General features: G+C 40.1%; 1 protein-coding gene across 2 annotated transcripts in view; it reads right to left on the bottom strand.

Moving 5' to 3' along the window:
- Positions 1 to 18,437, bottom strand: part of galnt2 (UDP-N-acetyl-alpha-D-galactosamine:polypeptide N-acetylgalactosaminyltransferase 2) — a 118,702-nt gene that overhangs the window by 66,202 nt on the left and 34,063 nt on the right. For both annotated transcript variants that reach the window (XR_006309879.1, XM_043680988.1), the window contains exon 3: positions 1,113 to 1,266. Coding sequence is in view for 1 of the 2 variants with exons in the window: in XM_043680988.1 (XP_043536923.1) it covers positions 1,113 to 1,266 (154 nt within the window). In the remaining variant the exon portion in view is untranslated. The remainder of the gene's footprint in view (positions 1 to 1,112; positions 1,267 to 18,437) is intronic.

Below are 18,437 nucleotides of genomic sequence, written 5' to 3'. Positions count from 1 at the left end.
AAGAATTGTATGTGAGACAATCTATTTTACTGAATTTCCCTTTGTGTTTATCAGATGTTACAATATTGGAACAGTTGCCATTTAGTAGTTAAATAGTCTATTATTGAGTTAAGTTATTCCAATTTCTTCTTTCTCTTGTTGTATTTTAACCATAATGTATGAATGAAATGTGCTGAACTTCAAAATTGGTAGACCGACCAATTAAATTGCATCCTAAACGGTATGTTTGGCATTTGCCTTTAAAATAAGAAAAAGTTAGGATATTGGCTATCTTCTTGTTCTACTTTTTGTAGGCATTGCCTTATTCAGTTTTTAAATTTGTGTAAATGTGATTATTTTTGTCTTTGTATAAAGTTTTTGTAAGTAGTAGTATTAACATGTATATATTTGTCTATAATTATGGTTTGTTGGTATGTGGGTATCTATTTTTTTCAGTATTAGAATGTAATGGGAAATCTATGTGGTGTCTATTATGATTATTGTTAAATCACAATGCTCATTGTCACAGTGGGTTTCAGAAGCAAGTAAATGTGCAAGTACTAGTTAATAAAGATTCTGCCTATAACAGAAAGAGATGTCTAGTGACAAATAGAGGAAAGTCTCAATGGGTGGATAGAGGAAGCTTGAATTACAAAAGTAGGAACAATTTTCAACTCTGAATGTTTGGAAAATTTTGTCTGTTACACTCCCAACTGAATTAGGCTTCCAGCTCTCAAATTTTGTTTATTTATTGTGTCAGTTTCACGATCTCAGGCATCTCAAAGCACCAATTAAATATTTGCGAAGCTCAGTCACTACTGTAACATGGGAGCTGTAACAACTGACCTGCACATTGTAAGTATCAGCAATGTGATGATGATCAAATATTCTACTTTAATGATCTTAAGTGAGGGATAAATATGGGCCAGGCCACTAGTACAATAGTCTGCTCTTCTATTTGCTTGAGAAAGCAGGTGGAGCTTCAGTTGAAAGATAGCATCCCTTAATGTAGCATTTCCTTGATATTGTACTGCAGTGTCACCCTAGACATTTGCTCAAATCAGTGGAGTAACACTCAAACTTATGATCTGAACAGTTTTATAAAAAGAGGACCTTAAGACTTTTCTACTTACTGATCATGCCTGGTGTCTGGAATATTCCTATCCATTCGAAGTTTGTCACTTTCCAGCTGATTAAACTTATTCCGTGCATATGGATCCTGTCCATTCTTTACTAAAGTGACCTCAATGTAAGCTTCCTGATCAAAGTCTTGCCACCTTACTTTCCCTGTAGTTCAATCAAAAACATGCAGTTAAAACATAGTCATGTGCTCCTAATCCTTTGAGAGAGAGGTGCAGCATCTTTAAAGATCATTTTGTCAGTTTAATTAAATTTCAAAAACCCAACCAATAGCAACTAATTAAAAGAAGGGCAATATATGACAAAATCCTTAGTTAGTATTGTTTTCAGTATGCAAATTACTTCACAACTTCTGTGTCTCTCTTAAAACTTTCCAAATGGGCTCATGGTTCAAAGGCATCTTCAATGAAGTATCTGCCACAGAAAGTAACCTGAACCCATAAAACTAAATAGGACTGTGTAAAATCAGATATATATTGTGTCAGTTGAGAATGTTTTATCAAACATACGGACTGTCGTAACTAAGCTTACCAGCAATGTCTGAGATTCTTCCCAGACCTACTTTTATAAGCACCAGATATCAGTATAAAAGCCAATCACACGTTGTGTCCAATATCAAGCAGACAAACAGTATACAGCAGCCAACAAGTGGAAATAAATTTACAGACTGTTTTTCATGGTCTTGTACATTAAGGTCTGCAGCAGTGTGCCTGACTGGACTTTAACCTTTTGATTCATTTGTTCATTAGCCAATCATTTAAATAGTACATTGTGTAAGCATTTTTTCCATTGTTGAGTACCTCCTTGATTATTGAAGTACGGTGTCAGTTTCACGATCTCAGGCATCTCAAAGCACCAATTAAATATTTGCGAAGCTCAGTCACTACTGTAACATGGGAGCTGTAACAACTGACCTGCACATTGTAAGTATCAGCAATGTGATGATGATCAAATATTCTACTTTAATGATCTTAAGTGAGGGATAAATATGGGCCAGGCCACTAGTACAATAGTCTGCTCTTCTATTTGCTTGAGAAAGCAGGTGGAGCTTCAGTTGAAAGATAGCATCCCTTAATGTAGCATTTCCTTGATATTGTACTGCAGTGTCACCCTAGACATTTGCTCAACAAACAGAAAAATGATGCACATATGTATATGAAATATGTTTTTGACTGAAATTTATTGTTACTATAACCATATCTGTGACTAGCTAGTGACCTCTACTGAATACCACATTGGAGTAATTTTTCTAAACTGACTCATATATTCTTCTCTCTCTTACCATGGAATCCGAACGCATAGAAGGAAGCACCTCTGTATATTCTTTCTTTGTCAGCTAGTCTCACTTTACCACTCTTTCTACCTAGCCCTGAAAATGTTCCCTTTTTAAGTATTAATCATTTTTTTTCAAACTTGAGTTCAATTTGGCAGAGTCCACTTGCCAACTAATCAGCAGTCTCCTTTCCAATAAATGTTGACTTCCTTTAATTTGGTAATTCTTGCAAATTTACTTGATGAAAAGATTTGACAAGATGCATCTTTTTTATTCAGGAATACACATGTTCTGTACAACCAAATGCTAATTTGATATTGAGTGCTTGAATGTTAAACAATTGTTTAATAATTGTTAAGACAAATTTCAATGCAATCTGGAAAAATGTTGTGAAATAATTAAATATACTGTCACTTATAATTAAAATCATTTACATTGGTGCAGAATTGAAGCATTGGGAAGTTCCATAAGAAATACTATTAGTTGAATGCATTTTCAACTAATGACTGAAACCTTGGGGATGGACATAAAGCATGTACTCTTCAGAGAAGTTATTAGAATTGGGATTTGGGGGCATACATGCATGAGTATGATGCACATCAGTAGTGAGAAGATTTCAAACATGAGGCACACAGAATACAAAATAAATACAAATTTGCTGGGAACTGTAGCATAATCAGTGCAATACCAAGGCTCAGGAAGGTAGATGGGAAGAAAATGTTACCACTGCAAGGTGGATGATAACTGGAAGGCTTGGATTAAGGAAAAATTAAATGAAAGAGAGGAAGTAAGAACTGTTTTAAGTCAATTGGTTACAATGAACTGGAATTTGAAAGGTAATACAACTAATCCACTCTCATTAATTACAGTACAGGGAGCATGAACGTTTTGTTCTGGTTGCAGATTTGTGTCACCTCTTCACACATCTGTTAGTTATACTCACTATCAACCAATGAACAGCAAGCAGCAGCAATTGTCTGGGAAGGCACTCAGCCAGTGAAGGAGACAGCAGTTGCGCTCTTTGATATGGCTCAATATCAGGACTGAAAAGATCAATGACAAGAGTATGCTCATACCTAACCTTTCCCACATTCCTCTTGCCCCTTGACCCACAAATCTCTTTTGATTTACAAGCTGAAGATCTCAGTCTCCAACTCGCTGCAACCTTACTTTTGTGAATTTCTCATTTCATATATCCAAGAACCACAATCTGGGCAGGAAATAGTGCAACAGCAAAATGTAACTGATAAAACATTGTCATATAATCTCACACTTGCAGCCATCAGACCGGATACAGACAGTCTGCCTACCTTAAAGAATATGAACAGCATTCAATAGTCAATGCCTTAGCTTCCATCGTAGCACAAGAAACTTTACATCGCCCAAGACTGCTCCAGTGGACTGGGTTTAGGCTGAGACAGTGTCATTTTTCAGGCATGGAAGCTCTTAAAGCTGCCTATTGTCACGAAAAGCTGTTCCTTGGCTCAAGGATACTCGTCCTTGATTTTTTTTCAGAGGGGTAATAAAGCAGGCCAGGCTCCAATCAGACTGGTTTGGTACAGATATGAAAAAAGATTCTGAAAGGCCTTTTGTGCATATGTAAACAGATGAGACTTCAGGCCAAAGTGGTCATGTTTTAGAAGTGACCTGTAGAATGAAAGGGGAGTGGTCAGATCCCCAGCTGAGCAGTTTAGCTCAGTCCAGAAGTGATTGGGAGTTCAACAGTGAGCTGTGCGGAACCTCTCTCTTCTGCCCTTCTAACTTCAACTTGTCAGCATCTGACCCTTTTTGTACCGTGTTTTAAAGGTGATTTGCTTATTAGGGCTGTTGTGTATATTCGGAACAGCATACTTAAATCTAGTTTGGATAGACCCAATTCTGTAGGGGTTCTTTGTATTTCATCGTGTAATTTTGTGAATAAATATTTTTGTCTGTTTTAAACTTGGTAGTCAACCTCGCAAACTTAATCCGGGTAATTTTCCGGGTAAGAGTAATAAAAAGATGGGGCACTGGGTTAATGGTCGGATACTTGGTAGTGTGGATGAGCAGAGGGATCTTGGTGTCCATGTACACAGATCTCTGAAAGTTGCCACCCAGGTAAATAGTGTGGTGAAGGCACATGGCATACTGGCTTTTATTGGTAGAGGAATTGAGTTCCGGAGTCCTGAGGTCATGTTGCAGTTGTATAAGACTCTGGTGCGGCCGCATCTGGAGTATTGTGTGCAGTTTTGGTCGCCATACTATAGGAAGGATGTGGAGGCACTGGAACGGGTGCAGAGGAGGTTTACCAGGATGTTGCCTGGTATGGTAGGAAGATCGTATGAGGAAAGGCTGAGGCACTTGGGGCTGTTTTCATTGGAGAAAAGAAGGTTTAGGGGTGACTTGATAGAGGTGTACAAGATGATTAGGGGTTTAGATAGGGTTGACCATGAGTACCTGTTTCCATGTATGGAGTCAGCTATTACGAGGGGGCATAGCTTTAAATTAAGTGTGGTAGGTATAGGACAGATGTTAGGGGTAGATTCTTTACTCAGCGAGTCGTGAGTTCATGGAATGCCCTGCCAGTAGCAGTGGTGGACTCTCCCTCTTTATGGGCATTTAAACGGGCATTGGATAAGCATATGGAGGATAGTGGGCTAGTGTAGGTTAGGTGGGCTTGGATTGGCGCAACATCGAGGGCCAAAGGGCCTGTACTGCGCTGTATTTTTCTATGTTTACACTTATTGAAACAAATTGCAAAGTTATGGTCTGGGCCGCCTGCTTAAGAATGTTTTGAGTGGTCTGGCCTAGTCCATAAGAGATTGGGGTCTCTTTGCGGGATTTTAAACAGTGAGTGGTAGGTGCTAGTGTCTTTATTTCTGGTGTTAGTTTGGTTGGGTAGACAAAGCTTGGGATAATAATGGCTCTTTCAGTCGCCAGAAGTTTTCTGGATGTGGATGTGGTGACTTTGGAAGTTTTGCAGAAAGCGAATAGACCAAGTTGCAAAAATTAGCAGAGAAGCTGGAATCGGAACTGCCTACTTCTGTGAAGAAAGGAGAGATAATTACATCAGTAGCTCAGCATTTGAACTTGCTGAAGAAACCATCAGAATCTATAGAGATGACAAGAATTCAATTGCAAATGAAGCAGCTCGAGTTAGAGGCGAGAGATAAGGAAAGGGCAGCAGAAATGAAGCAGATTGAGTTACGACTAAAAGCTGAAGAGAGGGAAAAGACAGAGCAGCAGAACAGAGAGAAAAAGAGAGAGATTTTGAACTTCAAAAACTGACACTTGAAAAGGAATGTCAGCTGAAAAGGCTGGAGATAAAGGCTGATGGTAGGCTTAGTAAGGAAGAGAGTGAGGAGAAGCAAGCCCCTGGTAGTCAGAAGCCTAGTGAGAAACTGTAAGTATATTCAAGCGAGATCCAAGATGGCGGCGACTCAGTAGGTCTGAGTCTGCAGTGCTCTACCTAAGACTCAGGCAAAGTGGGGCACCCACCTTCACCTCACCCTTTAAATCATTCAGGATAGCTTTTGCCCAGCACTCTTAGTCATTTTACACCAAACTTTAACAGGTTGGTGCTTTTCAAAAAATGACTAAGGGCAAAAACTCCCACAGCTCGCAACAGGCAGGGACCCCTCCCCCAGCAGCAGGGACGTCCACGGCCACCTCGGGACTTAGCTGTGGAGGCGAGCCTGATCTCCGAGATCATCAAACTCCAGGAGAAGATCGACATGTCCATTGAGGAGACCCGGTCCAGGTGGGAGTTGATCTCAGTCATGCTGCAGAAGCATGAAAAAGAGACCAAAAAACTCGAGCAGCGCGTTGGAGGGGCGGAGCAATGGGCCGCAGACACGGAGGCTGCTGTTGAGTCATCCGTGAGTCAGGACCGGGCTCTGAAGCGGCAAGTCCGGACCCTGGAGGAGGACATAGATGACGTAGAGAATCGAGGTCATCGGAAAAATATTCGGTTGCTGGGCCTTCCCGAATGGGAGGAGGAAGGCCAGCTTGTGGATTTCTTGAAGCAATGGCTCCCACAATTATTGAAGTTGGAGTCGGAGCTGGGCTGGGTGCGGGTGGAGCAGGCCAACTGGGTTGCTGTGCGCAGGGCCCGCCCGGTTCTAGTCCGACTTCAATGTTATAAGGAAAAACAAATGCTCCTAGAGGCCTCCAGAGTCCTGGAGAAGGATCCCCAGGCCATGATGTACAAGAGTTCCAAGATAATGCTATTTCAGGACTTCTCTCCAGTCGTGGTCCGCAAAAGGAGGGCATTCGACAAGGCAAAGAAGTGTTTGAGACACGTAAATATTCAATACCCAATGCAATATCCAGCAACGCTGCGCTTCCGCCATGGAGGATCCGTATATAACTTTGGATCACCGGAGAAAGTAAAAGAATTGTGGGCTCTCTCAAAAAGACTGTGGGACTTGAACTGTATTGATAATGACTTTATTTTGCCCTCTCTTTGTTTACCCATCTCTCTTTTACCCATCTTTTCCTGGGGGTGGTGGAGGGGCTTGTTCTTTACTCTTTCTTTGGTCTCCTTTTTATAGCTTGTGCAGTTTATCTGATTTGTGGGGGAGATATTTTCTAGAGTGGGGTTTTCTTTTGTTTCTTCTTATTTAATTGCCTAATACTCGCTGGCATTGTAATTTTGTAATCTTATATGTTTCTATTTTGTATTGTTTTTATTAAACAATGGTGTGGGGGAGGGGTGGGTCACTCACTTTTAACTCCTGTTTTACAAGACACTTGAATTTATTTACTCCATTTTGTAGTGCCTGGGCTGAGGGCAGGGCCCTAACTGGGAGAGGTTATGGTGGGGTTATTGGTAGATAGCAATACCCCCTGGGAGCAAGGAGGAAAGACTCCTTTCAAATATGTTTTGTGTTAGTTTTAGTTATGAGTAGTTCTTAATTGTGTTGATTTAAATGTTTTAAGAGTTTTTTTTTATATGTGAATTTTCTATGGTCTTTATTCAATGTCTTTTGGGTAGGGTTCTTCCTCCTGGGAGGTCTCGGGCCTGCCTGGATGATCATGGCTAGCCATTCATTTAGGTGGTGCATCTGGAATGTCAAGGGGAGTCATTCGCCAATCAAAAGGAAAATGATATTATCAAGTCTTAAAAAAGGGTTGATGTAGCTCTCTTACAGGAGACACATCTACTTGATAAGGAACACTCAAAGCTACAACAGGGTGGGTTTGGTCAGGCGTTCTTTTCATCTTCCAGCTCAAAAAGTAGGGGAGTAGCCATTCTTATTTGGAAGAATCTTCCTTTCCAAATGTTAAGCCAGATAAAAGATGAGTCTGGATAGTATATATTCATCAAAGCCCTAATTTACGGACACGAATATGGGATCTTGCATCTTTATTGTCCCCGGCACATCCTTTTAAATTTGTAACGGAAGCATTCTCTAAGTTAATGGCTTTTGGGGTCTGCCGTACAATTACAGGGGGAGATTTTAACTACATTATTAACCCAGAGATGGATAGGATACCTAGGAGCACAGCGGGTATATCTCTAAGATCTAGACAACTGGCGGATCTGAACAAGGAGCTAGGACTAGTTGATGTGTGGAGGTGTCTTCATCCCCAGGGTAGAGACTTTACTTTCTATTCTAACCCATACAAATTGCCATACCAGAATTGATATGTTTTTTGCCCCCTCAACCCTTTTGAATTCAATACTGTCTTGTACAATAGGTAATATAACTATTTCTGATCATGCTGCAGTATATACGGAAGTCAAAACTAGGGATGATAGGATAGACCCCAGACATTGGCGTATGGATCCTTTCTTATTGAAGGATAGCAAACTTGTAAAGTATTTTTCGCAGGAATTCAAAACCTTCTGGGATATTAACTCAGGTACGGCTAGTAACCCTTTGATGACATGGGTGACCACTAAGGCATATGCGCGAGGCTTGGTCACCTCATATTCTGCAACCCGGAGAAGACAAAAGGGAGAGCAACAGCGCCTATTTGAGGCTCGCCTGAAGGCAGCTGACATTGCGTATGTTGATAGGCTCTCCATTACTAAGCTACAGAGGATTAAAGCCCTTAGGGCAGCCTTGAATACTGCACTTACCCAAACAGCAAAGAGGGAAATATTATTCGCAAAGCAGAGATTATTTGAATATGGTGTCAAGCCTGGCAGATATCCAGACTACCTTGTCAGAAAGAAAAAGGCTCCCCAAGCCATTACGTCCATTAGAGAAAGTGCTGGTACCCTGACTTGTTATCGTAAAGAGATCAATACAGCCTTCAGAAAGTTCTACTTTGAATTGTATAAGTTGCAGGACTGTGAGGATAGAACTGGAAAGATGGAGTCTTTCTTTACAAATTTGGCCCTTCCGGACCTAACCTCGGAGCAAGTGTCGATCTTGAATACCCCCTTGACAACCCAGGAAGTACCAGGCGCGGTTAGGCAGCTTCAGAGTGGCAAAGTGCCTGGGCCATCGGATTCCAGGTTGAGTTCTATAAAGAATTTATAGGCGAACTGGCCAGGCCACTCATAAATATGTACAATTACTCACACAGTCAGGGCTGCCCCTGCCTTCATTGAGAGAAGCAAATATTTCTCTCATTCTTCAGAAGGGAAAGGCCCCAGAAGATTGCTCTTCAAATAGACAAATATCCTTGTTAAAATGTGGATTTTAAAATTCTTTCAAAAATGTTAGCATTAAGACTGGAGAGGGTTTTACCATTCATTATAAAAGAGGACCAGACGGGGTTTATAAAGGGTCGCAGTTCAACTAATAACATTAGAAGGGTCTTAAATATGATACAAGCCTGCCAACAGGGAACAATATCGGGTTTAGTTGTCTCCCTAGATGCAGAGAAGGCATTTGATCGGGTAGAATGTCCATATATTTTTGATGTGCTGGAAAGGTTCGGTGTTGGAGAGGTCTTTACTAAATGGGCTTCAGTATTATATATTGATCCCAAAGCACTGGTGATCATCAACGGTTTAAGTTTGGATAGCTGAGCGTTAGCAGGGGCTGTAGCCAGGGACGTCCCCTCTCTCCATTGTTATTTATGCTAGTGATTGAACCACTGGCAGAAGCTATACGAATTGACCTTAATATTATGGCTCCGAGGGTTGGATCGGGCAAGCACAAAATTACTCTCTATGCGGATGATGTCCTCCTTTTCTTAAGTGATCCTTTGACACCCACGCCCCACTTAATTCAGGTGGTCAATCTATTCAGTATGTTCTCAGGTTACAAAATCAATTTTATGAAATCGGAGGCCATGCCGTTGGGAGGCCTTGCCAGTATATCCAATTTACCGGACAGATCTTGCTTTTCCTTTCGGTGGTCACTAGAAGGTAGGCATTAGGTATTTTTATCACTCCAGTATTTGGTCAGTGATATAAAGCCAATTATGTACACTTATTAGAGACAATAAGGCAGGACCTTTAACACTGGGAAGATCTCCCAATATCCAGGCTAGGCAGAGTAGCCTTAGTTAAGATAAATATCCTACCTTGTCTTCTATATCCTATGAGAATGCTCCCCTTGATGCTGCCAAGACAGGCGTTGCATAAGCTCTACGGCTGGCTCAGCTCCTTTATTTGGAATCATAGACAGCCCCTTGTCAAATTAGAAAAGCTGCAGCTCCCACAAGCAAGGGGAGCACTGGACTTTCCAGATTTCAGGAGGTACCAATTGAGCTCCTTATTATCTTATGTAGCTGACTGATTGGGTCGCTTGTGACCCACAATCTGGTTAGATATTGAAACCTCCCAAGCAAAATGTCCCCTCATGAATTTATTATTTATGGACAAGATGAGAGTTATTATGGACTATTGTAAAAACCCTAATGTACTAAATACAATTAAAGCCTGGAGGATAATGCGACAAAGATGAGGGTAACCTGCAAGAAACCTCCCCTTATACCCCCATAGTGGGAGCATCAGGAATTCAGCCAGGGCTGACGGATGCTACATTTAAAAATTGGGAGTCCAGAGGTATTTCCTGCTTGGGAGACCTGTTCGATGGGGGGATTATGATGTCCTTTAAGCAGCACCAGACAATTGGACTGCCTAACAAGGACCGCTTTCGGTATTTTCAAATACAAGACTTTATACAAAAGAAGATCACACTGATAGTCAATCCTTACAAATCGGATAGGGAAAGGAGAGTGCTATGGCCGATGGGGCCGCCCTCGCTCAATACTCTTCATTATTCACTATACAATAAGGTCTCGAAGGACATGGAATGATTATAAAAAACCTGGAATCAAGAATTAGGGTTGGAAATCTCTTTAGAAATATGGGAGGACATCTGGGAAAATTCCAGAAAGATCTCTATCTGTAACAGAACTCAGCCTATTTAATTAAAGATACTTCACAGGGCTCACATGGTACCTGAATGACTCGCAAAATTCAAGGCAGGAGCATCCCTAATGTGTCCTAAATGTAAAATAGAAGTTGGCACTCTCACGCATTGTCTACGGACATGCCATAAGATCTCTAGGTATTGGGATAGAGTAGTGAATGCCTTGACAGAGATTTTGGGTACGGAGATTGGGTCAGATCCAACATCCCTACGTCTGGGCTCTCCAAATTTTCCCTCTCTGGATGTATACAGGAAGAAATTATCCTCTCCTTTTGTGTGAGGAAAAATATTTTAATGAACTGGGTATCGGAAGGCCCCCCAGGACTTTCAAACTGGCACAGGATAGTCATGGAATATATCCCCCTTGATTTCCTCACGAATATAGTGCACCAAAAAATTGAATTATTTTATAAAACATGGCAGCCCTTTTTGAACTACATCAACACAGACATTTCGGCCATATTGTCCAGGGCTTTTGTTTAGCTGTGGTAATGGTTGTGGCCGGTTCGGGGGCCCCCGGGAGGAGGAATCCTGTATAATTATGGGTTCTATTATGACTTGATGTAAATCTATTTTGAGCATGTATCTAGTTATTTAATTACTTTGTTGTTTACTTAGTAATGTATGCTATCCTATTTTATGATTTGGTTGTTGTAGAATAGATTAGTAGTTAGTTGGGTTTTTAAAAATTTATTTAATTTTATATTGGTGTTGTTATTATATTGTAAAGTGGAATACACTAATTTGTATTATTTTTGTAATTTTGTTAAACAAAATCTTTAAAATTTTCTTTTTCCAATAAAAATAACTATATAAAAAAAAGTATATTCAAACATTGCCTAAATTTGATGAAAAGGATGTGGCAGCCTTTTTCATCTTATTTGAAAAGGTGGCTAAACAAATGCAGTGGCCAGTGGCAATATGGGTTTTGTTGATCCAAACAAAACTTGTAGGAAGAGCTAGTGAGGTATTCGCATAACTATCAGAGGAGGTATCTGGGGAGTATGAGAAGGAGAAAAAAAGCCATTTTAAGTGCATATGAGCTTGTACCAGAAGCCAACAGACGACATTTCAGGAATCTAATGAGGAACCCTGGTCAAACCTACATTGAGTTTGAAAGGATCAAACAGAGTAATTTCGATAGATGGATAAGAGCTTTAAAAATCGTGCAAACTTATGATACCTTTACAGAGGTAATTATTTTGGAGGAATTCAAACATTCACTGCTTGAAGTAGTGTCAACTCATGTGGAAGAGCAGAGTGTTAAAACGTCAAGGTTAGCAGCTGAGTGACTGAGGATTATGGGCTGCTCCATAGCTCACGGTTTGGCTTCCAGAATCAATTTCAGTCCATCAGTCCATGAGGGATAGAAATTGGGTCAAAAGAGAAATCCTCACGTGGAAAGGGAAAGGTAGATCTCAGTGACGAACCTAAGTTTAATTCACCTCGGGGTAAAAAAGAAACCCTTGAGGGGGACAAAGGAGTTAAAAAGCTTCGATGTTTTTACTGTAATCAAGTGGGCCACACGAAACCACAGTGTTGGTGGGCTAGGAGAAAGCCAGATGTAGGAAATCCAGACAAGCATGGAAGTTTTCTTGGACTAGTAACAAAAAGCGCAAGGGAAGTTAAACAACTGCCTCACAGTGTACAAGATGATCAGAGGTTGATTAAGGAGGCAGTGCCAGATCTGCTTAAAAAATACACATGCAAGGGTAAAGTTTATTCACATAGGCCAGAAGTAATAGGTAAGGAAATTACAATATTAAAGAACACAGGATCCTCTCAGTCTGTAATGCTGAAGGATGAGGATGTATGTACTCCTGAGGGACTTTTGCCAGAAAAGGTACTGGTAACAGGAATTCATGGTGAGACAGGAAGTGCTCAGTTATGTAAAGTGAGGCTAGAGAGTCCAGAGGAGAGTGAAGAATTCGCAGTAGGATACTGGACAAACTCTTAGCTCCAGGAACACAATTTGTCCTTGCAAATGATAGAGCTGATTCACCGGTAAGTGTGCTGCCTACTCTAATTGAAAAGCCAGTGGAGACGGAGGCAACTGAAATCATGGAGAATGTTTATCCAGAAATTTTCCCTGATTGTGTGATCACAAGATCACAGAGGCACAAGCTGATGCAGGAGGGATCAAAAGGCACAAATAAGGAAGCTGACCTCGTGTTATCCGAGACTTTTTTTGATCAGGTAAGTGGCACCGAGAAACAGCAAATGGTTAAACATGCAAGTATCTTTAGCTCTGCTAAGCTGATTGAATTACAATTCACCGGTAAGTGTGCTGCCTACTCTAATTGAAAAGCCAGTGGAGACGGAGGCAACTGAAGACATGGAGAATGTTTATCCAGAAATTTTCCCTGATTGTGTGATCACAAGATCACAGAGGCACAAGCTGATGCAGGAGGGAATCAAAAGGCACAAATAAGGAAGCTGACCTCGTGTTATCCAAGACTTTTTTTGATCAGGTAGGTGGCACCGAGAAACAGCAAATAGGTAAACATGCAAGTATCTTTAACTCTGTTAAGCTGATTTAAGTTCTCATCTTTCTGATGTAATTCAAACAATTATATCAAAAGGCTATCACAGAGAAGGAAAGTGAATGCATTCCTGTGTTATACATAACAAATGATGTCTTAATGAGGAAATGGAGACCATCACACATTCAAGCAGATGAAAAACAGGCAGAGATTCATCAAATTGTTTTGTCAGTAGGGTATAGAAAGGAGGTGCTGAGAGTGGCGCATGAGCTTTCACTTGGAGGTCATTTAGGAGTGAGGAAAACACAGGCTAAAATACAAAGACATTTTTACTGGCCTGGACTACACAAGGATATAGTTGAATTTTGCCAGATGTGTCATACATGTCAGAAAACCACAGGCAGAAATACAACCTGCATCTTTAATATCTATTGCAGCATTTGAGGAACCTTTCACAAGAGTCTTGATTGATTGAGTGGATCCCCTATCTCAAACAAGAAATGGGAATAAGTATTTACTGACAATAATGGATGTGTTGACTAGATTTCCAGAGGCAATCCCATTGTGCAACATTACAGTTAAATGGGTTGCAATTCAAATCTACTGTGTACCATCCAGAATTGCAGGGAGATGGCATTAAACACTAAATACCATGTTAAGAGCTTATGGTCAGGATTATCCAGATGATTTGGATAAGGCAGTTCCGTTTGTACTTTCTGCGATCAGAGATGCACTGAATAAATCGACCAAATTCAGTCCATTTGAATTCATTTTTGGGCATGAAGTAAGAGGTCTGTTAAAATTGATTAAGGAGAAGTTAATAAGTCAGAATTCAAAGACCACCCCTTTGGACTATGTGTCACATTTTAGAGAATTGGTTAGACAGCATTTAAAGGTATCACAGCATACAATGAAACAAGTAGTGGATAAGAAATCACAAATTTGCAATTTTGCAATTGGGGTTAAGGTATTGGTGTTACTTCCAGTAACAGATGAACCTTTAAAAGCAAGGTTTAATGGACCATATCAAATGGAGAAGAAATTGAGTGTGGTGAACTACTTGATAGGGACTCCAGACAGGAAGAATCTCACAGAGTGTGTCATGTGAATATGCTCAAAGGGTATTTTGATAGGGAAGGAAAGCAAGAGAAGGTGTTAATGATTGCAGCACAGAAGGAAGAATGAGGTTCAGAGGACTCTGAATTGGACATTCCTCAAATCAAACTGGACAATGAGGAAGTTGTCAAAAATTGGGATAAATTATTGAGTTACCTTCCACAAGAAAAGCAAAATGACCTGAAAGAGTTATTACTACCACATGGGGAGATATGCAGAAATAAACTGGGAAGTATTAACCTAACTGTGCATGATGTAGATATAGGAGATGCTGTTCCAATTAAGCAACATCCTTATAGGCATAACCCTCTAAAGATGGCACAGGTTCGGAAGGAGATAGAGCGCATGCTCCAAGACTGCATAATCAAAGGGAGTTACAGTGACTGGACTCACCCACAATTATGGTGCCAAAGCCAGATGGAACCCAACGGCTATGTGTGGACTATTGCAAAGTCAATACCATTACAAAGACTGATGCATATCCGATTCCACGATTGGAGGACTGTGTCGAAAAAGTGGGACAAGCAATTCACATTTCTAAGTTGGACTTGCTCAGAGGCTACTGACAAGTACCTGTCAGAGAGAGCAAAGGCTATTTTGGCTTTCGTAACACCAAATATGAGTTCAAAGTCATGCCATTTGGAATGAAAAACACTCCATGCACATTTCAGATACTGACTAATAAGGTCATTGCAGGATTACCCAACTGTGTGGTGTATATTGATGACCTGGTGATTTTTAGTCACTCATGGAAGGAACACTTACAGCATTTATCGGACTTGTTCGATTGACTTTAGAAAGCAGGCCTGGTGGTAAACCTAGCTAAAAGTGAATTTGCCAAAGCCCAAGTCACCTTCCTGGGCCATGTTATTGGACATGGTCAAATGGCCCCACGAGATGCAAGAACAAATCTAATTGGGGAATTTCCCACACCGTTGACAAATAAAGCAGTACCACAGTTCCAAGGGTTGAGTGGATTTTATCAAAAGTTTGTGCCGAACTTTAGCAATGTGGCTGCTCCACTCACTGAATTGTTAAAAAAGGGGAAGACATTTCAGTGGACAGCAGACTATCAAAAGGCATTTGACAGCCTAAAAACTGTGTTAACCACTGCCCCAGTATTAGCCACACTTAAACTTAAGCTTAAACACATGCACCAGCAGGTTCAAGAACAGCTTCTTCCCTGCTGTTATTAAACTGATGAATGGATTCTCTGACTCCAAATACAGTTGATCTGGTTAATGTTGATCTTGCTTTGCATATCTCATGTGTAGTGTAATCTTTATGCCTCACTTTGTCTAAGCATCCTGTGCTTACTATGATCCTCCTGTACTGGTCGCAAACAAAGCTTTTCACTGTACTTAGTCACACGTGACCACAATAAATCGGATCAGATCAAGTGCTCAATATGTGTTTCCAAGATGTTACAGCAATAATTTACAGTGCAAAGACAGTTAAAACTGCAGCTATGGAGCTTGAACTAGTTGTCCTGTGTCCTCAAGTTGACAGTATTGGTCTTCCACTGCCACTGCCCTTGAACTTGCCCAACAGGCATTCAGCCACTCTGCTGCCTATGACAAAGAGGTAGAACCCAAAACTTGGTCATTTTGTAAGGCCATTTGCAATTACCCCTCTTGCCACACTGCAGTCATTGGGTTTGCACTGCCTAGGAGCATTGGAGCAGATGGTAACTGCTCAACATTATTGTGCAAAGGGCTTTCACATGGAACACTGAATTATTTGATAAGATTCGAAACCTACCTATAATCAATATTTGTAGTGGCTTTCAGTTCAGCACTGTGGTAAAGACAATGCTGGGATGACATGCTGCACAGGGAAATTAAGGAAAAATGGGTTTGTATTCATTGGTACTGCAATCAGACAAGCTGATCACAATCTGTTCACTTCTGCTATTTACATTATGTATGGTAGATAGACTATGCCTACATATAACATGGTTGTGCAGAATGAAGCAGACCATAATAAGTCATTATATGTGCTCTGAAGAATCAGTAGATCAGGTCTGTTCTACTTTTAAGATTTGAAATGGTATAAAAATTTTGGCAAATCTAATTAAACATAAAAAGCAAATAAATAAATTAATGGTAATAATTAACTCATTAAGGATGACAAGACAGACAATATGTCTAGGCTGCAGCATGTGGATGCTCCTAGACTAGAATGGGAAAGTTAGCTGGATGTTTTGTACCATAAGACAGTCACACCACTTAGTATAGAATCTTTGGTTTGATCAGTGGTCAGGAACAAGAAAGCATAACTTCAAGTGATGCAGGCTAGGGGACCCAGAGGGCAGGATTGTCAGCTTCTACATAAGCGAAAGGTTCTCTCTGCTTGTTTGAATGAGGGCAGGGCTACAGGGTGGATGAGCAACAGACCGTGGCACTGTGATACATTCAAGTGGAGAGTGAAACAAGGAATGAGTTGTCAAAGGGAATACTTGTTATGCCCATTCCTTGGGTTAAATGCCCTAATTTGTTTTGGTTCCAGAAAGGATATCCTAAATCATTAAAGCCCAAGGCAAGTTGGGATGAACTAGCTCTTCTTTATTCAACCACTTGCTTGGAAGATCATAATAAGAATGATATAAAAATGGATCCATTCCCTTATCTTTTTCCCAGACTCCAAACGAAATTATATTTTAGAAAAAGTGAATTTAAACAGACTTTCTTGAATTAACAGAGTAGTTTATTACTTTCTAACTGTAAGAAGAATTAGTAACGCAACACACATGCATACAAATTAGAAATAAGAGGAGAGTTCAAAATGATACCAGTTAACAAAAGATATATGGATATGAATCGTTTGCGAAGAATATGGTTGAATGTTGCAACCATTGCAGTGCAGGCTACTGCTAGCATTTTTGTTGGTAGTTGAACAGTCGATTTCTTAGTTTTATAGGTTGATTGGGATTCTGTTATTCCAATTTCTTTTGACAGTGACTTGATTCCAGCATTCAAATGAGGGAGAATGTTTTTGTTGTTCATAAGTTTGGTTTGCAACATAGAAGTAAGGATGGAGAAAGCAGAGTTAAAGTTTCAAGTCCAAAATGACTCTTCAGCTCTTTAGTTTCTCCAACATTTTCTGATTTAGTTCAAGTTTCCAACATTCACAATATTTTGCATTTGTAAAAGTAGGAATGTTATGCTTCAGTCCTACAGGGCATTGGTGAGACCACATCTCAAATACTGGACATGTTTCCTATTTAAGGACGCAAACATGTTGGATGCAATGCAAAGGTGATTTACTAGAGTGATAACTGGATTGAGCAGGTTGTCTTATGTTGGATAGCATGATCTTGCTTTCACCAGAGTTTGGAAGGATGAGGGCTGACAGTATTGAAGAATATAAGGTTTTGAATTATCTTGACAAGTCAGAAGTGTTTCAATGTTTCCTCTTGAGAACCAGTAGACATTATCTTAAAATTAGGGTCATCCTTTTAAGGCAAAAATGAAGAGAAATTTTCTTTCTCAGAGGATTGTGTGACATGTTGATTGAATATTTTTAAGGCAGAGTTACATTGATTCCCTTGCCTAACAAGAATCTAAATTTATAAGGAGGTAGATGGGAATGTAAAAGTTAAAACACAACAGATCAGTCATGGCCTTGTTAAAGAATGGAGCTGGCTCATGGATCCAAATGACTCACTTTGGTTTTTACTTAATAAATCTGTACATAATACAGCAAGGCATCCCCAGAAGAGTCTGGCATAAGTGGCCTTGCTTTTTGCATTTGTAGCATTTTGTTTGGAAACCATGGCCCTTATTACATACATGCTTTTCATGTATACTTGGGTTGTGTAACAGAAACATAAGCAAGTGATTAGCAGATAGCATTCATCATCCAGAAACTGCCCTCTGGTTTCTTGTAATAGCTCCTAGGCTGATGTAGAATAGACTGGCATAAATGCATCAATGAATGCTGGCATGATATTGGCTATTGATAAGCATTAAGTGCCAAATACAGTTGCACATCAGCCAGATATTACGTAAAAGGAACCTATTGTGCAAATGAAACTCTTTGCAGTTGTGGTACATTTAATTCATTAAATTAATAAATTAACTAATCAATTAGTGTGGGCACCAGGAAAACATGTACAACTAATGC

Source organism: Chiloscyllium plagiosum, chromosome 3 (assembly GCF_004010195.1).
Source record: "Chiloscyllium plagiosum isolate BGI_BamShark_2017 chromosome 3, ASM401019v2, whole genome shotgun sequence".
Lineage (NCBI taxonomy): Eukaryota > Metazoa > Chordata > Chondrichthyes > Orectolobiformes > Hemiscylliidae > Chiloscyllium > Chiloscyllium plagiosum.
Note: the sequence above shows the minus strand (reverse complement) of the source record. Positions and strands in the feature narration are given on the sequence as shown.